The following is a 21,740-nucleotide window of genomic DNA, read 5'->3' on the forward strand; positions in this document are numbered from 1 at the left end:
TCTTCCTACAGCCTTACTGAAAAGTGACAGTGTGGTGTTTGGAAAAGTGCTGATACTGTCTGTTGGCATTAATGGCTCTGTGATGAACAGAGTTGGTAATCTGGAGTCCAAAAACTGCATGTATCAGATTTCCAAAATGCTAATTTATAACAATTTCTTTGTCATTTTAAAAATTGTCTTTGACTATACACAATGAGGTAAAAAATTTGAATGTCTAGAATGGTAAGAATATTTTTCAAGCATTCTTTAAAATTAAAAATTAATTGCCTCAGCTCCCGAAAATTAAGCTGAAATGTTTGCATGAGAATTGGATTGGTCAAACAAGATTCTGTCAACTGGATAAGTTCTTGGAATATGGCTTTTTTTGGACCAACCAGGTGAAAAGGTCCTTGAAATTTTACAGAGTAATACAAAGGTATGGCTTCAGGGAGAAAGTTTGGTTGAACTGTTAAGCATCATGGCATCTACTGAACGTCTTCACAAACAGAAAATCATATATGTACATTTGTATTGCAACATTAAACTTTGATACTGGATCTTATTTTTTAAAAGGAGATGGGGATTACCTTCAAGGGAAAAAAAATGAATTAAAAACTAGAAAACTAGAATTAGGAAAAAAACCCCACCACCTTAGCTATAATTATTTGAGGTAGAAGTACAAGTGGGATGTCTTTGAATAACTGTTAAGTGTTTCTACTACAGAGAAGATAGCAGGAACCCACTTGCTTGTGCTGAGGCTTGCTCAGTGCTGTCTTTTAACATTTGGACGTTGTGATCTCTTGGAGCAAACAATGCCAGGCAAAGGAGACAAGTTCACACCTAGCAGGAGATGTGTCATGCGGCTACAAATGCAGAAGTCACAGAGGATAGCAGTAGCAGCTTCCCATCACCTCCTTTGCCACTGCCGCTGTCTTCCAAGCCATTCTAGTGCAGTCTAGATCAGGCCAAATACCAATTCCTAAACTTCTCTGGTTGTGAGCCTTATAGTGCCAGGCCAGGCACTGCAGGGGGCTTACATATGCACACATATGCATATAAACATAGATTTAAATAAAGAAAAACATTCTTGGGAATTGCTGAATAGAAGCAATGTCCTATATCTAGGACTTCCCAGAAATGCCTACCAATTCTTTTTGAGGGCTGCTGGGATCTTTGAACAATGAGTCTTCTGGAAGGCTGATGCATAATTCAGCAGGTAGATAAATGGTGCTTTACCAGTGAAATCTTCACACTAACACTCTACTACACAACCATTACAATGCAGAACTTTATAGCCCAACTAGCAGGATGCGTATCCCAGAGTACGCCTCTGAATGAGGAAGAGTAGTAATGCTGAGCATCCCTTCAGTGTCCTTGTGCTGACACTAATTCTTGCTCAATCAGGCTTGGTCTAAAAAGATTATTGTCAACAAAATTTTATAAGATAGAGACTACACTGACCATCAGAATTTCAGTGTCCCAAGGAGCTATGCTGAATTCATGTGCAAAAAATACCATCACATAACATCACAAGTAACTAAGAAAGGAGCTAATGGAATTAGAAGTAACATCAGAAGGCAAAGGCGGGGACAAGACAAACGAGCAACAATTTCTGTTTTATCTTCTCAGAATTTCACTTTACTGAAATGAATATGTTGTGTATGTACAGCCCAATCTACATAAGGATCTCCAGTCTCTTTACAATAACTGATTATGTACCTGAGTCTACATTGTAAGACTATCTCAGTATAACAAACTGGAAAACACTGCAGTTTGTCTGACTTTTCATGGCTGGTCCCACAGTTTGGAGGAGAGCACCAGTACCCTGACATTTTGAACCACATACCTTTTTTATTTTTTCAGCATAGGCTTTTGCTGCATGTTTATTACTCTAATTTCTATCGTAATGTTCTTTCTTGCTTTAGCTGAGTGATACACATTGGGCAAATCATTTCATCGGTCTGTTCATGGTAATGCCTAGATTTTTTCTCTGATAGCTGACAAGTCATTCCAAAGCTGTCAATGTGTGCAGGAAAATTCAATTACTCAGTCCAGTGCTGAGACTCAGTCCAGTAGGCGTTCTTTTGCCTGGTATATCTCCAGCTCTAAGATCATCTCTCTCTCTTTCCAAATGTTTTCCTCAGCATCTCTGACTGTATCATCTGCCAATGTGTAACACATTTAGCTGGTTCACTTGGGTTCTGCTAGAATTTATGTAATCCTTCTGCTCTTGTGGGATCTAATTGATTTTTGCGTGTTGGAAAACTTTTTTCTTTCATGCATTTTTTTATCTTATCTTTCATGCCATTAATGTAAATAATACTGCTTCAGGTGTTCATTCTTGCGATAAACTTGATCTCCGAAGTCCTCATTTGGCACAAAAGTATTTATTGTTGTTTATTTTTTGTTATTTTGTTTTAATCTCTGTGATTCTCTCTTTTTACTGTTTTCTAATAGCTTGTAACTAGTTACTAGCTGAAAATACTTTAAAAATATAATCAATAACTAATTCTTGAAAATTTCTTTTGAAATAATTGTTTCAAATTAAAGTTTGTGATTTCTGACTGGCAAGGCAGAATCAGAATAGCTACTTAACATTATTCATTTACCAGTTTTAAACAATTACATGCAATATTACATATTTTTAAATACTGTAAGAAAGATTTACTTTTCTGCTTTATCTGTGCTGTTTCAGGCTGTTGTTCATAGATTTATGTTTAATCTCCAGAGTTCCCTCATCTAATCTTGCCACAAATACTTCCAATAAAGTTGACCTAAAATAGAGTTCACCCAAAAGTAACGATCATTCTTTGGTAAGTTTATCGCAGGATCACAATTCAGGTCACATGGCCCTCTGATAGCTCCCTCAGGACAGTCATGCTTTTGAGTGACCTCATCATACTAATGAAAGTGTTACACTTCAGTATGGTTTTCCTACTAATAATTTTCTGGAAATCCATTTTCTTCCAATGAAGAATATGTTTAGGCATTTTGAAGATAAAATTAACCGGTGGAAGTTTTATTGATACTTGCAAGTTATTTTTCTACTTCATTTTCTCTGTTTCTCTTTTAATGTTTTTATTTCAAAAGTAATGACCCGTATGTGGGATCATGGTATTTCAGGTAAAAAAAAGTCCTTAGGGTTCACTTTCCTAATAAACTCTCAATATATTGGGGTTTTTTTAATATCTTTCATATGCATTTAGCTGAGTTACTTGCTATCACTTCAGATCTTCGTGATTTAAAATTTAATAGATACAGTGAATGGAAGTAAAGTCATTGTTAGGGAAGAGCTCTTTCTTTTACTTATAATACTCCTGGAAAAACTTGAGCGTGCTATATAGCGTGATGCCATTTAAAGGCAAATACTTAATTTTATGTGGTACAAACCAGCTTTTTGACACATATTTCTTTGATTTCTGAAAAGTAAATAGATAAAAGAGTAGAAATTTTGAAGAAAAAGGGGTTTCTTGGAGGTTTTTTTTTCCCCTCCTATGACATTTCCTTTATGTCCTTAATGGGTTCTTTGAATTGTCTTTTCATTAGAAATGCCATAATCCTTTAATTATATTTTTGTTCTGATGAGCTATGCTTTTCCTTGGAAGGTTTTCTACAGAGCAGCAGGCCAGCATCGTGATACATGCTAACATTAAATTATATACTGAAAGGCTAATATTTCAAATTCTTTTTAAGAGTTCATTTTCATCAGTCCAGAATGACATACTCCAACTACTTTCATTGGAAAGATAAAGGTAATTATGAGGTCGTCAAATCTAACTGCTTCCAGATTCTTGTTTGCGTATTTGATAGTTATAATCAATGGAAAGTCATCTTCTGCCAAAATACCATGCAGTGATATCTCAGATATGAAAGTGAGATATGATAATGTCTTATTCATCACTAAGCACTAATGGCAGTAATATATGCAGTATGCCATATAAAAGGTTTTTTACAAAGCGTTGACAGTATAATATTGAGTCTAATCCACTAAGTGTGAATCCTCTTACAGAGTTACGAGTTGCATCTGTACAACCAGTTCTATTACATGACTCTAATAAATAATTGTCTCCTCCTGGTTTCTTTGCTGACATACTTTAAAAGTAATATACAGCATTAGGCAAACCTTCGGTATCTTTAGAATTGATAAAATATCCATAAAGACATTGAAAACAAGCCATAGTTCTGTAACAGTGCTGTTGACTGGAGTTGTTTGTTTCTTTGGCTGGAGAGTAAAGATCCTAAAGAAATGGTGCTCATACAGTTTGCTTTGACTTCCCTCATCTCAGAATATCACAACCATCACAGATCTATTTTATCAAAAAAATTAAGTTGAATATTTGGTTTCAGCTTTGTATCTGTATTGCCCTTAGAAACTATGAATGATAAATACAATTTACAGAACTGGGAAAATAAAAGCTAAGGTTTCACATCACTGAGGAGCATAGAAATAATTTTATGATTGCCCTATAGATATATAAATTGAAATGGTCTTCAGTCAATTTAGAAAGTATATCATATTAAGCTTAATACACATTTTGCTGGGCACCTTCACCTGAAAAAAAAGTGATAGTAATGTGAAACTGTTGACTTGAGTTTTGGACCAACTGCCTAACTCTCTTTTTTTAATAGAAAAGTCAAGTTTGCCTTGCAATTTAAAAAATGTTCTCTGAGGATATGTTTGTATATTATCAATAAGTCTGAACATCTCTGCTTTTTACTGTAGAATACTGCAGCCATGTAGAATGCTGATGTGTAATTAATTAATCATTTGTCAGCATTCACCAGCTTATTTTTTGTAAAATCTACCAGTGTTCTGATGTCAAATACTATTTAACAATATGTCTAAGGTCCTAATTAAGAATAAAGAACTGATTTTTCAGGTGGAGGTATGCTTAAAATGACCTTAAAATTCGAGTGTGTTTTTGTATTAAATATAGAGCTATAGAAAGTATAAATACAAAATTGAAAATGATGTGAAAGTAAAGTACATCTGCAGCATACAGAGAAACATCGCTTCCTGTATCTGTTAAGGTATTACAGTTCTTGTCCCTGCTTTGACATAGATCATTAATGATGAGAGAAAAATGCTGATACCTTCCTTGATTTGGGGGGGGAAATGAGAGGCTGTAACACAGTCTGTTGTTTTTATGGATCAGGACTCCAGGCTGTCATACGTGGAATTTTTGCAGCTTAATGCTGAAGTTTAGTCTTCACTTTGAAGTTTTCAGAAATTTTTATCTTAGTGTTTTTTTGGAAAACAATACAATTATAACCACATTTCTGTTTGTGGAGGAAAGGAAAATCTTCATGATAAAGGCTTTTAGGTTGGTATAAAGCTGGTGGAAGAATCCACCAGAAAAAAGTACCCTTCCCTTTTGCTCTTTTTCTGGTTCCAGAGGGATCCAAATCTATCCTGAGTGCCACATAAGAAAACGCTTTAGTCTTGCAAGAAATTTTCCCTTCAAAATTCAAGAGTCTTCTACCCATTCCTTGCATAGTCTGGTAAGAAGTATATTGTGGCATCTGCCTTCCCTGACCTTGAGGAGATTCTTGACTCACCAGTACTTCTCTAAGCGGGCTTCCTAAGTGAACTAATAAGTCCAACTGTCCTAACAAAACAAACTAGTTTCATTGGGACGATCTAGATTTTTAAATCATGAAGTGGATGCCTGTGTTTCATTAGTTCATCCACGAAGGAAATTGGGGAACTGAACCTGGGTTTCAAATATAGACAAAGAATTTGCTACTTCCGAGCTGCGTCCAGCGAAATTAAGATTGAAGCCTATCAAACCCCACTATTGATGTAGAGTAAATGAGTAATGATATTCTCAAGTATAGCTTTTTATGTACTATCCTAGAAAAAATGATTTGGTTTTTGTTGTTTCATTAATAATCATATTACACCAAATTCTATATCGTTTTCCTCAACCAAATTTTACTTGTAAGCTTTCAGTTGCTTCTTGTCTTGTTACCAAAGGCAGTTTCGCATCGTCCACCAAACAACTGAATTGTTCTGCATGGGAAGCTAACAAGGATTTAAAAAAAAAAAAAAGAAATTGAAAAGAAAGGTCCAGGTTCTTGAGATGAGGGGATGAGGGTTTCCTCCATAGGAACCCCATCTCTAGCCCAACTTATCAAAGGTGAGCTGGGGCTCTGTCTATCTTACTTTAAAATCTTATCTCTTTTGAACCGTTATCCAGTACTAATTATTACTCCAGAAAGAAGGGGGGGGGGGGGGGGGGGGGGAGGGAGGAACAAAAAAAGGAGAAAAGAAAAATAAAATAAATAAGGACAACTCAAACTTGCTAAACTTAGGAGAGACCAACAGCAGAATTTTTTCAGCTAAACATAGCACAAGTTCTGAATTTTAAATTTGGCATTCATATACTGAGGTGTTGGGTGTGTCAGAAATGAGAGAGGCAGAAAGACCTTCCTGGAAATGATGCATGGGAGAACTCAGACTCCATCTTATGTTTGGATCCATTAGTCCCTCTTTTTGTATTAGTTACACTATTCACAAATGCCTTTATTAAAAAAAAAAAAAGAAGTTCTTAAATAAACTGCAGATTATTTGCTTTATTTAGTAACCTTTAAGAATATTGCTAAACTTGGTATAAAGTCTTAGTTGAAAACAAATGCACCACTTTATCTACTACCTGCCTTCAAAAGCAAACTTCATAAAAATACAAGATACACAAAAAGATTGCAAGCATGTCAGCAAAAATGAATCCTGTTACTAAAGTCTGATTACTTGCTATCCTTGTTTCACACTCACTTTATGAAAAGGTTGAAGCCGCTTAAATGCTGGAACTGATGAACCTATACATAAATGATTAGGAATGTTCTGCTAATAATTTCCAGTAGAACTCATCACTGAGTTTCCTTATGAGCACATCGCTCTCCACTTTGAATGCTACTTAGACTTGTAAAAACCTTTTATTGAACAATCCATTTATTCTTAAAAATAAATTGTCCAAGTCAATTCTGTTAATATTGTCACAGATTCGGTTTTTCATTGTGGATTGTATCAGCCTCTGCAGTGATTGCTCGTTGTCTTGGCAGAAGGATGCATTTTGACCGTTACTGTCTGCCAGTGACAATTTTTCCCTTAATTTAGGAATTCCTACTTCTCATGAAGGCCAGCTGGAAGCAGCTAAGGCATTACAGCACCTTCCTCAGCTGTTGGCCTTGGGAATATGTATTCTCTCCAGAATATATAACTTTGGCAGGGAACAGAAAGAAGGAATTTTGGGTAACGGGTGTGCATGCCAAGTGTAAGGATTGTTATATTTAACACCTAGGTTTCTGTCCTTGAAATTATGTCTAAAAGAAGTTCAAAAGTAGGACAAAATTCAAACAGGGTGGGTAAATTTTATTTGAAAGAAAGAAAAACTTTAAAAAAAAAATAGCTGTTAACTATATTTATCCAGGAATTTTTTGTAATCTTTAACATGTCTTGATGCTTGAGCGGTTTTACAGTACCTTTAGGACTGTGTCCAAAATGCACAGATTAACAGCCATAAAAAAAACTCTGGCTGCATATTAGAACATTTAGTCTAAACCTACAAACACAGTTGTCCTACGGGAATTTTTGCTAATCAGCTACATGGCCTTAAAGTGTAGGTCATCTGAACAGTGAGAAGTAAAATGTAATTAACCACCACAAAAATAAAGTGTAGCATGTGCAAGAGTGACATTTGGGAGGTGGAGGGGGTGGGAAGAAGAGCTAGAGAAAAGTATTCTTCATTCACTAGTAATAAAAGCTGTGGGTTGAAATTAACCTGAGATCTGCTGAATTGATGCAAGTTGCTACAGATTGGTTTGGAGTGGGCATTTTCTGAAAATTTTATATACAGAAACTTTATATTAATATATTAATATAAAATCATGGAAAGTACAAGCAGTTTTGATAGTTAGATTGCTTTCTGATTAAATTCACTGCTTAATGTAAATTCCCTGTAAAAGTGAAAGTATTTTTTGTTTCCTGTAAGTTGAAAGCTTTGTTACAGTTTTAAACATGGAAACTCCAGAAGTATACGGAAGCTTCAGCTACGTACCACAAGTGCTACCTAAAATGTGACAGCTGCACATCCAGTGAGAGATATTTGCCTCAGGTTGAATATTTTCAGTGGGAGAAATCCAAAAGTGAGGCAAGCTTGGGAGACAGTTTTGGAAGAGTCTGCTTCAGCTAGAATGTACACATCCATATGCAGTGAAATGAGTATCAAAATGAGGGTCAGAGCTGTTGCTCTGAGTTCCATCTAGCTGTTTTGCAGAAGTTGAGGTGTCTCCTAGTGAAATTGGACCAAGTCCATACCTTTGCAAAGTGAAAAACTAAAATATGGATGCCTTTTATCTTCCGATATTCAGTGGCTGCTCACAGTTATACCAGCAGTCGGCTGGTGTGTATACAGCACAAATTCAGGTTTAAGACCACTTCATGGAGACAAACAGAAATCTCACTGTTTGTGTAGCTAGCAAATGCACTGCTAAATGCCATACCTGTGGTGTTTTTTCCCTATTTCATATTATTTCATACTACTTTGAATGTGAGATAATACAGATATGGTAAAAAGATTTTTTTTTTCTGGTTTCCAATCAGTAGAATTCTTAATTCTGAAGTCAGACACCACTGATGATGATGATGTCTGAACAGGGAAGAGCGCAGCTTGACTATCAGATCCCTGGTTGATTTTAAAACACTAGTGGTTTGGAAAAACCTCTCTTTGCTTGTAAACTGATCAGGCTGGCCTTGAAAGTTTTGAGTTGCAAATCAGTGTGGTAGCCTGCCTCTTCACAATTTTCCCCAAACATCTTACAAGACTTAAGTTCTCAGTTTTATAAAATAAGAATAAATACAAAGTTAAAAATGAGTACATTTCTGTGAAAATAAAAAGAGGATAAAACAGAAGGCAAATTTCTTATTTTATTTCCTGCTTTGCCACGTATTTCTCATATGAACTGAGACATTTTATTTTATCATCCTTTAGTGTCAGTTTCTTCCTCTAAAGTTGGGATGTGAATAAGTAGGTCATGCAACACTAAAATTAATTGTTTGCAAGATTTATACATCTTTGGATAGAAAACTACATTGTAATGCTTCATAACGCTCTTTGAAGTATCTCACAAAGGCCAGTAGTGGCTCAGTCATTAAAGGGATGTTAATTACCAATTAAGATTTGAATGCCAAAATCTTGCCAAATGCTGCATAGAAATTCAGGGCCTAAACACTCATTAGCCGAGAGAGAGATCTGTCTGCCTGTTGCATATTGTCTCAGTTGCAGTCACGAGAAGCTTTCAGGCCAGAGCTCATTTGATAAAGAGAAGATATGACTGCTCTCCACAAAGGCACCTGCATACATGAACTGTTATGCATTATCAATTAGTAGATAAACCATTGGAGCCCATTTTGTCAGCAGAAGTCTAGTGTTTTCAAATCCTATTCTTCCCTCCAGTACTCCAGATGGCTAGGTTGCACCTACTCATTTTAGGATAACCAAAGGTTAAGGGCAGATAAATTATTTTTAAGAGATCTTATGTACCAGATTCACCTGTCCTGTCCTGTCCTGTCCTCCTCTATGGCTGATAAAAGAAGATACATACATACTACAAGCTCACACATACTCTAGCTTTGGCTAATAAACATGCAAGTGTTTTACTGAAGGGAAAAAATACAATCTGTGTGCAAAATTACTCTAAATTAAGATCACTGTGATAATCTTTAAAGATCATCTTCATCTTATTACCTTCACCGGATTATCTTCAACATATTACCTTCATCTTTCCTTCATTCTCAGGTTTTGTTTTTTTTTTTAATTTTGTTATTCCATTGTCTCACTTGCTATTGCATTAAAATATTCCAAAGAGAAACCTCTCAGAAATTATGGAGAGCAGAATCCAAGAAGTGGCTGGAATTTTGGCAAGATTAAGATCAATGTTCTGGCTGCTATTGGTGATTAAATTTGGGTATGTATATGTGTGATTATACATGTTTACCATGTGCATAATGTTGGCGATTATAGGAAGTAAGATCATTTTTAGCTGCACAGGGAAAAGGCAGAGAATTCAGGAAAAGGAATTCTGTTGAGAAGCTTTTTCTCATGCAATTTAAAAGCAGTATATTAAATTCAAAGTTGATGACAGACTTCTACTTTGAAAAGACTTCAGTACTAGCTAGATTCCCTCCTGTAAACAGCATATTTATTCATATGTTAAGCTATTATGTGGTTGCTATTGAATAGAAAATTATGCATCCATAATAGAATATCTTTGCATGCCTTGGCTCACGGAGGCTGTATCTGGTTAACTTTGCAAGAAATTACACAGCTCTGTATTGACTTTACGGAGTTACTCTTGATATACATCACTGAGAACAGAAGCAAAATCAAGTCCACTTGCTGCCTCTGTAGAATGCCATTGTCTGACTTCGTGTGGTTACAAGTTGAAGTGTGCTTTGGACCTTGTTCAGTCCTTTGTGAACACACCCTTCAAGTGTATATGCTAGTCTCTTGTACCTCTCTTGGAGTCTTATGAGTCCAAGAGACATGAGTCTCACTTCTCTTGAGGTACGTATTTGGGTGCAAGCCCTCCATTTCCCATTTGGCATGTGTAAATCTTTCCTCCAAGTAATAGTGTTTAAAATGTCACTCAAAAGCACATAGGTAATAAAACCAAAGGGTAAAAACCCCTTTAGTGTTTCCTACACTCAAAATTTATCTTTCTTTTCAGAAAACTATACTTGTCCATCTGTTGGTTTGGAATAGGTTTTGAATGCATCTGTACAGCACTGCCCAAGTTTTCATTCTAATATATTATGTTACTGTGATAGAAGTAGAATGTTACCATCATTACAGTGCTCAGCTGTTTTATTTTCTCACCTCATTCTCTGTGGCAACAAGATGGGAAGGTTGATTAAAGGCCAGGCAGCATGTCTCACATTGTGTGTTTCATCTGTGGGACACGAGTGAAAACATGAAGATGTGACGCAAGGACAGGAGGCACACACTCTGCTCAGAAGGAGCACTTTTGCACTGGCAGGAGTAATGGCTTAATTAAATATTCTTCTCTCTGTCAGTGTCTGTAAGCATTTTCTTTTGTTCCATCACTTTCACCTCTAATAAGAGTAAGTTAGGATACAGGTACAGAAGAACAGCCCCTGCTCCATTCAGGCACATTAATGCGTTTCAGTTTCGTCACAGGTTCTACAAAATGGACCTTGACAGCAACAGGATGCTGGAATCAGTCCGTCAATAAATACTGCCAATTTATTTGTGCTTTTTAAAATTTATTTTCATTTAGCTAATGGAATGGAAGGCAGAAATGTTGGAATACTGACAACTGAAGGAGCAGCCACTGACTTCACCTGGACTGGCATTTCACCTTCATGTTAACAGGCAAAAATACCTTTCGAATGAATGTGTGTCTTCTGTGTGTTCCAGTGCTCTGTCACCTGTGGCAAAGGGATGCAGTCCCGAGTCATCCAGTGCATGCACAAGATCACGGGAAGGCATGGCAATGAATGCTTTTCCTCAGAAAAGCCTGCAGCCTACAGACCCTGTCATCTCCACCCCTGCAATGAGAAAATTAATGTTAACACAATAACATCACCCAGGTTAGGTAAGCAGTCAAAATGACACATTCCCACCGGAAATCTCTTCTTCGTTCTTTTTCTCCATAGAGTAATGACGATCCTGGCTTAAAAACAGTGGGGTAGGACTCAGGAGATTTAAATTCCATGCAGAGACTCATCTCTCTGCCGCAGTTTTCCAGTGTGTACATCAGAGACTGTACTCAGAATAGTGAAGGGTTTTGTTATCCAAGGAGGGACCATCTTATGGAACTGTATGATATTATGGACACAAAATATCTGACATGAAAATATGTTTATATTAGAGACATCATAAACATATTATATAAGTTTATATATATTTGTCCACTCAATTTTATCGAACATTTCTAAAGTAAGAAAATACCTTGTTTTCTCTTTAAAAGCTCTGCAAACTATGTTCTCATGATATTTGTGAGATCAAGGAGGCCCTTATTTGCTCCTCAAATACAAATAGCTCTTTCCACTTGTCTTTAGTTCAAATGTCTACAATCTATGCCTGATGGATTAGGACGTGTGAAAGAAAATTACTAACATGAAGAGATTTGCTGTTCCTGGAGGAACTCAGGTCTCTGTTGGTCTTAAAGAAATTATGTTACTGCATAACTACAGAACTGTTAATTCTGGTAATTTTTATTTCCTAGTGGGTTGTTGATGATGGTCTTACCATTAGTTCCCAAATCGTTCATCTGCTTCTTGAGCATGACTGGGGAATATTCAAAGGCTTGCTCTAAGACAGCATACCCTTTCCAGATGATTTTCCAGAGCCATTGTTAAGATAAACCCTCCTGTCAAATAGATTACTCTGCATCTAAGCAAGTCTAACAATTCAGGCTGTATGTAATCCTTCCTTTAAGTCAGTGAAGGGTGTTTCTCTTTGAAGTTTTTAACCCTTAAACATTTCTGTGTAGTAGTCATTGTTCCAGTTTGCTGGATGAGATGGCAGCTGTTGCCTATGGCCCTCTTCTCTGCTATTTCACTTTTGTAAGGTTGCCCTTCGTATTTTATCTTTCTTTGTTCAACTGCTCTCTCAAAAGCAAAAGGCCATCCATCCATCACTGACGCTCTCGCTCTGGTGAGGTATACGCAGCTTTTTGTCACAGAGTGAAATGATTCACAAAATTTCACAGAAAAAATACAGCGTCAGATTCATTAAAATTTGACTTAATGTGAAGTGCACAAAAAAAGACTGAGCTATGTTGTCCTCGTAGAAAGGATTATGTAGCACTGATGTTAGTAATCTACAGGTCAACCTCATCCAGCAGGAGTCAGAATCCAGTCCAGCAGAAACATTATCATCTCCATAATACATAATGCAATGCTTCCCTTGAATATATTGACCATTTTGGCATCCAGTTCCATTCCTATTATGCAGTATAGATCCTCCGGATTTGGGGGTAGGGCTAATGGAAGCTGATGTGGATTGCAGCATCCCTACTCTTTCATAAATACACTCTCAGTTTCTCTTCTATTAAAAAAGGAGAGTAACTTAAATCTTCTGTGAGATTGACCTTTTTTTCAGTTCAGTGTTTATGATGATTTTTGGATGATGTCTGTTTCTTGTGCCCTGTTTTTCACTGTTTTCCCATATTGATTCCATGTATACGCTACAGCTTAAATAACTGAATGTGCAAAGACCCAAATTTGGTATCAGAGTCCTTCTATGATAAGCACTATAAGAGGCTTTTGTAAGTGAAACAGGTGGGTGAATTAACAGATGGCTTTACAAAAAAAAAGACAACACACATGAAAATATGCCTGTTTTGTACAAGAGGCGTACAACAGAAGTCAGGCTTTTGCATTTGAATGTTTATGACTGCTAGCGAGAACTGAACAGTTAACAACTGTGGGAGCAGGTAGAGTAAACCAAACAGTGGCTTTTCAGGCTAGTGTGATGGCCTTGTCGTTTTAGAAGGTTTCTGTGGAAGAATTTGGTAGTCGGGGATTCCTACAGTTAGAAAGCAGCAACAGACTACTAATAGAGCAACGTGAATAACTGGGTGAAGATAAGACATGAAAGATGTGAAGATAAGGATTAATAGCCTGACTTTGACATGGAGGAGGGAAGACCCATTGGAGTGATTAAAAAGAGGGTGATGCAGTCAGACCAAAGTATTGGAAGACAATTTAAAAAAAAAAAAAAACAAGCATTTTGAATGTACTTAGAGAGGGGAGAAAAAGGTCAGGAAGGTAAGAAATGCACAGTATTTGTGCATTTCAGAAGCACAAAATGCGATAATTGGGCCTGAACAGGTATATTTGCCAACATATCAACTGTCATTGATTCCATACTGTAAGTTTCATTTTTCTAGATAAAATGGATTTGCATTATGAAATGTCCCATGGGACTTGCTAACTGTCTTCAAACCTTACTGCCTCATAGTGTGGCATCTGTGGCCAGATGTAGTTTACTAAACTTAAACTGTAGTTTAAGCTAGCAAGAAAATATATTTCTGTTCCTTTGAACAAAGAAGCCACACAAAACTAAAGGCCTAGTAGATTATTCACTTAAAAGAAAGATGATGTAAGACATGTAGTTTTGTTCAATTTCCATTCATTGACAACATGGCACAAAGTCTTGATTTCTTGAGCAAAAGCTGATCAGAAAACTGGCAGCAGTCTCTATGCTTTAATTCCTACATTTCCCTACCTGCCTCTGATCAAAAAAAATCCCCTTATAGGTATCACTGAGAACCCCATTCTGGTATTATTCAAGCTGAGGCTCCCTGGTTTTCCAGTGGCAACTTCCATCTCAAACTGAGGGCAGCTGGAGCTGCTGCTTCGTGTGGCTCTGCTGGAGCTGGCTCTGCAGCCCCCTCGTAGCCCTGTCCCCAGCCCCAGCTTGCTTCTGTATGGGGCAGAAAGGTGGGCTTCACCCCCCCATGAGGAGACAGCTGCATGACATGAAACCAGTTAGTTTCAATGCAACTTAATCCAATTTATAAATTAAGCTGGCCTTAAAAAAATTTAATGTTGAAAATATTGACAGCAGGAAGATTTTTTTTTCTTTCTTTTGTTGAATACCTACATCTATTCTCCTTTCCCTTCCCCAGATACACTTCTGGTGTCCTTGTCACCTTTGCTACCTGATTCTTCACTAATAAATGTAACAGTACTGTATATTTGATTTTGTCGTTGTTGTTTCACAGCTGCTTTAACATTCAAGTGCCTGGGAGACCAGTGGCCTGTGTACTGCAGGGTGATAAGAGAGAAGAACCTCTGTCAAGACATGAGGTGGTATCAACGGTGCTGTGAGACGTGCAGGGACTTTTATGCGCAAAAAATGCAACAAAAGAGTTGACCTCTGTCAGGCTGGCTGGCTCTCAGCTCTTTGCAATCTTATTATTTATAAACACACACACACAGACACGTACACACACACACACACGCACGCTTCTTCAGACCAAATATTATCAGATTACATATAATTTAATCAAATTAATTTATTTTTGCCTGCCAGACATCCTTAATTGTTTTGGTTAGACAGCCAACTTGTTTTATTCACTGACGTTTTCGTAATTAATTTTTATATGAACAATTTTGGATACATTTATCAGAATTTTAAAAAATAGTAACTAGTATTTTAAATGTTTATTTTCAGTAGGGTCGTCTCTCTGTTGCCAAAAAAAGTCATGTTATCTTGAATTTATTTTAATTTAGCTGAATAGTTTTGTTGTATATGGAAATAAAGCCCTTTTTAATTTTATTATATTTTTGGCATTCAGAGTCAGAATGATCTTGTGTATTTTGCAACAGATGTTGAGGTGAGTAAGCTAACATTATTGAACAGGTTATTACAGAATGTATTGTGAAATCAGTTCATTTGATTTTGAAACATACTGAAGGGGATAATCTACTGTAACTTATATTATAAACAAGAAAATTAAAATAGCTAAGTAGGGATTTTGATCATTCTCATGGACACATACTTGAACACAAGTATTGAATCAATGAAACACTGTAGAGATTTACACTGAATCACTGTTGCACTGTTTGAGGTAGTGTAGAGAAATGCAGTCCTAGAACTTGTACCATCCTATGAATCCACGTCTGTACTGTTTTAACATGTCACTTGATTTTAAACTTTTTGAAACAAAAAATCCATGCCCCTCTATACCTTTGTGTGTCCTCTTGCAGATTTACAAATGGAAGAGTCCTTCCTCCTGCCACTTGTATGACTTAATCTGTTAAACATTTTCAGTTCTCTGTTGACGATTTAGAAAATAGCTTTGTAATACTACTTTGGTTTTATCTTTGTTTTATGAAAAAGTCTTTATAAAGATGAAATGTTTTACAGTTTTGTGAAACGTTATGAAACAGCTAAAATTTTCCTTATGAGAAAATATTGTACATGATTCACATGATTTTTACATTTTCAATAAAAACTAAAGCTTCTTTTGTTATTTGCATTTTTCCTCTTTCGGGCACCTGTGTCTGGTAGCCGCATCCATCGAGCCCTGCATCGCAGCAGGTACAGCTACCGTAGTCCTTACAACGCATGCCTCCTGCCTCTTGACTTAGGCACCTTTCTGCAGCTGCAGGCAGACATGCCACTCTGTGAGCCTTGATATATGGAAAGTTGGGTATAACAGAGTAATATTCAGTTACTCATCTCAGGTGAGTTCTATAACCACTATACTTGGCAAGAGGAGAGGGGTAGGTCCTTTGCATCCATTTTGTGATGCACGCCTTTAGGCATGCTCTGAAAATATGTAGGAGAACCAAACCAAACCCTGAAGGCAAGAAAAATGGAGAAATGAGTCTGAAAGGCATCATATTTTCTACTCAAAACAAAAAAGAATGCATCTTTATTTGAGTGATTGTTCCTTTTAAGTCTCTGTAAAGTCTCCTGTATAGATATGATGTAGATATGCACACAATTTAATAAACTGAGGCCCCCGATCAGGACTGTTTCTGTCCAGGAAGAATACTTAGCTGCAGTCTTAACTCCCGTTGAAAACAACATATGTGCTTTCAAATAGCTGTACTGTCAAAATCTTTGGTTTGGCATCTTACCGCTGTGCATTCAAAAACTGCAACTTTAATCATGTGCTAATGTAGGAGTTAAGTATTTTCTGGTTTTAAAAAGTAAAGAAGGAAAGAAAAATAAATCTGACATCATGGAATGTGATATTATATTTTGTATAATTAAAAAGTTTCAATGCACAGAAAATTCAGTTGCTGTTGGGCATAACTCCTCAATGTCACAGACACGCATTTGGAAGCCTAGTAGAATTATTGTGGTTAGCAGGCAAAAGGAACAATCATTATTTTAAATTTTCTTCATATTTACTTAGTACCCAGCCCTGCTAATACTCCTGCACTGGCTTGAATCACAACAATAAAAATCAAGCGAAAGGAAAGATGTCTCCAGACTAGGGGCCAGAGGACAGTGTTTTATCAGTCAGCAATATCATCCGCACAATTTTGCATGCTTATGCTCTGCTGTTTCTGAATATTCCACTAACAAGAATGTCAGCTTTATCTCAAAATGGGAAAGTCCATTTTAACTTTGCCTGTATCCATTGAAAACAGATGAGTGACTTGTGCTGGAATCATCCTCCCATCACCCTTATACAACATCATAAAAGACTAGACTTTTGGATGGGAACCAGAGATAGAAAGTTGCACAGTAAAATGATGTTCTTTTTAAATGTAACGCGTGAAAACAGGATGTAATAATGCTGATAGCTCTGGCTCTGATTCCTTTGGCATCTGTAGTACAAACTATTAATTAGACGTGTGTGAATCATTTTGAAGCAGTTTTTTGTCTGCTTAGCAAAAACCCCTCTTCCATCTCTGCATGAATTTGAAAGCAAGTTAATTTTACTGCTTCAATACCTCTATCATCATTCAGAGAAGCAGCACAGACCAAAATACCTGTTTTGTCAGAAAATGGTAGGAACATTTTGAGAACGTGCCCAGCCTGTGGCCCAAGTCCCAGTACGCTGGGGGGGGTGCGTGCGTGTGCCCGCCCTGCAGAGCTCTGCCACAGCCCAGGGTGACGGCAGGCAGCCCTCCCCAGCTGCGTTCAGGGAAGCAATAGCCTTCTGCACTCATAGGCATTCCCACCCGAGTTTACTCGCTGTTTGGATTTGGTCTTTCTTTTTCAGCAACAATCCCTCTGCATTAATACGTTTTCCTTCCAGCCTGACTGAATATAAAATTTCAACTAACGAATGTCAAATCAGTCAAGTTCAGCTGACAAGAAGAGGTGAAATTCACTCCAGCTCACAAGGGCTAGAGTAGGCCTCTCTGCTAATAAAATCCCATTTAGACTCTATTTTGTTGGATTAAGTGGGATTTAGGTGGTGCACAGGGCTTGTGCTAGGTTGGTGCGCAGTGGGCTTACTTCTTCCCAGATACATGCTGGCTAACTACAGCAGTGGCCGAAAGTTACAATAGTTACCACTCCTCATACCTTTCTTAAAGAAAGGAATACCTGAATTTTAATTGCATTGTCATTTATTCTGGAGGGAATTTGCTGCTTTGTTCTGGAGGATGTGGTTTAGGTTTGGGGTTGTTTGGGGTTTTTTTCATGCAGTTTTCCTTGTCATCTTCAGTGACAGAGAAGCAGCCATTTGCTTATTACAAAAATATATTGAAAATTGAAAGCTTGCCTGAATGAGGAGACCAATGGAGGCCCTAAAGCCTAGCAGGTCAATTGCAAACAAAAAATTAAGAGTGCTCAGAAAGAATTTGAAGAGCTCTGTAGAAAAGATGCTCAAACTAATAGTAAAAAGGACTTGAAATACATCAAAAGCAGGAAGCCAGCTAGGGATTCAGTGGGACCATCTGATAGCACAAGTGTGAAAGGGAGACTCAGGGATGATAGAGATATGAAAGGGAAGTTCAGTCAATCATTTACTTTGGCCTTTCCAGCTGAAATGTTGCAGGCGTTCTCATACCTTGAACGTTCCTTATAGCAGACATCTCAGAGAAGCTGGATCAAGGTGAAGGAAATACATGAGATTGTAAGACCAAACAGGTATATTAGATGCTAACAGGTATTTAGGGTGGCAGTCACGTGAAATTCCTGGAAGAATGCAATTGGGAAATTACAGAACTGCTTGCCATGGTGCATAAGCTGTTGTTTCAAACAGCCACTCTGCCAGAGGACTGGCAGATTGCAGTGTAATTCCTGCCTGTGGAAAAGGGGGTCTTTAGAGGAACCTTTGAACTACAGACAGAATCTTGAGTTCCTTTTCTGGTGCCGTAATAGCCAATAAAAAAAAAATAAGATCCCTGAGCACCTGGTTAAGCAGGGGCTGTTGGGAGAGAGTCAGCATGGCTTCAGTTGTGTCCTGAGCAAAGAGGATCTAGTGGACACAGAAGTCTCCGACAAGGTTCCACGTTACAGGATATTCAAGAAACTACATTCACATGGGACTACAGGAGCAATCTTTATGGCTTGAAAGCTGGTTAAAGGATTGGAAGCAAAACGGTCATCTTTCAGGATGGAGAGGACGCAGCAGTATGGTTCCCCAAGGAACGATGCTGGGTTAAGTTTTTCCAACATTTTCATCAATGGCATGAGGAAGAGAGTTTTAAAAACTGAGATCTCCAGCTCTGCAGGTGACATTAAGCTCTTCTGGTTAACCAACTGTTGCCTCACTTGGCAAGAACCTCACAAAACTGAGTGCTTAGGCAAGACGTTAGCCAATAAACTTTGATGTGGGTAAATGTAAGGTAGTATAGCTATGGAAAATAGCCTAAACTATTCCTAAGATACTGCACTTGCAACTGGCAGTCACAGAAGTGGAGAAAAATCATAGTGTCATGGGTTATTGTAGTCTGAAGTTACTAGCTCTATGAGAATAGCAGAGAAAAAAGCCAAAAATTGATGGATGTTGTCAGAAGAGAGGGCATCATTTTTCCCATTTTTGGAACTGTGGTGTACCCACAGCTTAGGCATTCATTTATGGTTGCTGTGTTCTTATGAACAATGCAGTGGAATTACACTGTAACACATTAAAAAAGGCAAATTAATAAATGAGCAAGGGGATAGACCAGGTAGCTTATGAGATGAAAGTGAAAAAGTTGATACTTCAGATTGGAGAGGAAGAGGCTGAAACGAGCATGTTCAAGCTTTAAAAAATCTTGAAGGTGATGGATAAGCTGCACATGGAGCTCTTGTTCTTAAAATCTTGCAGTAGAACAAAGAGGACATCCTTGATAAAACTAGTATGGAAATTAGTTTAAAACGCATAAAAGTAAGCACTTTATACAGATGGTCATAAGGTTCTGAAGCTTGTTTCTAGAGGAGCAGTATCAGAAGGATACCTCTCAAGGAGGTAGTATCAGAAGACTTGAAAAGCAGTTAGACAAATTCATGGACAACAAGTCCATAAATAGATAATAAAAGGCCTGGAAAGAGACACTTTAGCACAAAAAATTGTGTGGCTTCTGGGGAAGTAAAAGGAGAACGAACTGTAGAAAATGGCCAGGTGTAGACAGTCTCCCTAAACAGCATCTCTTCTTGCCTTTTTCAAACACAGCGATAGGTCCTGGGCTTGGGGAGTCCGACCCAATAAGACATTTTTTATGTTCTTGTGTTATGTCTAATGAAACGAAGTAGTTTAGGCAAGTAAATTCACACAGACGCACACCACATCGTATGCTGCAGTAGCACGGAAGAATCCTGTGTTCGGAGAGATGCTGGAAAGGGTATATATGTTTAAGAAAGAAGGCATGGTTGTATATACCCAGCTATTTTAGAACACAAATTATTAGTGTCTTACTTCTGCACAGGGAAAAAGGGGGACTACATGTCATGGTAAGTCCAAAACAGCGGCTTCACGGTAGTCCCTTATGGTACCCTGTAAAGGTGTGTTAGTGTTTCAGGGCTTCGTTACGCTGGGGAGAAACAGTTCTAAATGTAGCAGCAGGTTCCCCAGGAGCATGCGTGTCCACTCAGAAACACAGTCACTGCTGTCCCTTTTGTGGCTGCTCACAAATACTAACTACTTGAAAGGCAACAGATGAATAGTTTTTAACAGGTATGCTGTAAATTAATTGCTAATAAATACATGCAAGAAAAAATCATGAGCTTTCTAAGTAGATAAGGTTTTTAACTTGTATCTGTATCAAAGTATTCATTTACTACAGTAGGATCTCACATTAGTAACATTTTTTAAAAGTTTACTGGTTTTATTTTCTTTTTAAATTTTAGCAATCTTCTGGTCTAAGTACAAGGCTAAAATTTTTGTGATGCCCTAGTTCTCAGCACTAATTTGATCCAAAATAGATTTTCCTGGATTTCAACCAATGAACTTTCAAAAAACTATCCTCTGTGGCAGTGTCATCAAAAATGAAACATACCATGAAAAACAGAAAGGTTTGAAAAAAAATGTTAAAATAAAAATGAGGAGACTACTTTTGCTGATTGTAAGTAATGGCCATGATGAGAAGGGGAATTTCATTAGCTGCAAGTCAAAAGAAGTTAAGACCTATAAAATGATGATGAAAATATCAAATCTCAAAATAAAATAATAGAAGTGAAGGGACTGAGACCACGCTATTCAGATCAGTAAGAGTTTTTTCCGTTCACTTGAACAGGAGCAGAATCAATTCCCTGAAAACTTCTGTTATCAATTACTTGAAACAATCTAATATTTGCCAGGGTCAAGAAGAATTTGCTGTGAAAGAAAACCCTGAACCTAAAGAGGTGCATGTCATAGCCGTCGTGGTAAATGGTACCGACCCACACGGCACAATGGAGCCTCTTAGTACCGCCACAGAAAAGGAGGACTTGCTTTGCACTGGGAGCTGCTTCTAATTTTCTGGAAAAAAAGCTTGCTTTGAAGTATTGTAAGCTTGACATTTTTGGCAGGTCACTTGAGGAAGTGCTGGTATGCATTTAAGTGTCTCATGCATCTACTCACTGGTACTCTGTTAGCTTTAATGAGCACATATGTATCTATCAAAATAGACCTTGAACTTGAAAACTTAAGCTAGGCACTTACAGAAACATGTCCTGTCTGCTCTGCCGCTTCTAAACAATCTTTTATCATTGGTAGATGATATAAGTGAGCCTGACACCAAACAGGGGTCAGATACAGTTTCAGGAAACTGTCGTATCCTTCTTCACATCATTAATAATAGAAGGAGCGTGCACAGCCAGGAAGCAGAAGCTGGGGCTGTTTTCGTTATTACT

General features: G+C 37.5%; 1 protein-coding gene across 1 annotated transcript in view; it reads left to right on the forward strand.

Annotated features, from left to right (window-relative positions):
- Positions 1–15,986, forward strand: part of ADAMTS19 (ADAM metallopeptidase with thrombospondin type 1 motif 19) — a 153,267-nt gene extending 137,281 nt beyond the window's left edge. Inside the window, exons 22-23 of the mRNA XM_075137023.1 lie at positions 11,418–11,595; positions 14,734–15,986. Coding sequence (XP_074993124.1) covers positions 11,418–11,595; positions 14,734–14,885 — 330 coding nt within the window. The 3' untranslated portion in view covers positions 14,886–15,986. The remainder of the gene's footprint in view (positions 1–11,417; positions 11,596–14,733) is intronic.
- Positions 15,987–21,740: the final 5,754 nt, after the last annotated feature.

The sequence above is a fragment of the Calonectris borealis genome, chromosome Z (genome assembly GCF_964195595.1).
Source record: "Calonectris borealis chromosome Z, bCalBor7.hap1.2, whole genome shotgun sequence".
NCBI classification, from domain to species: Eukaryota; Metazoa; Chordata; class Aves; order Procellariiformes; family Procellariidae; genus Calonectris; species Calonectris borealis.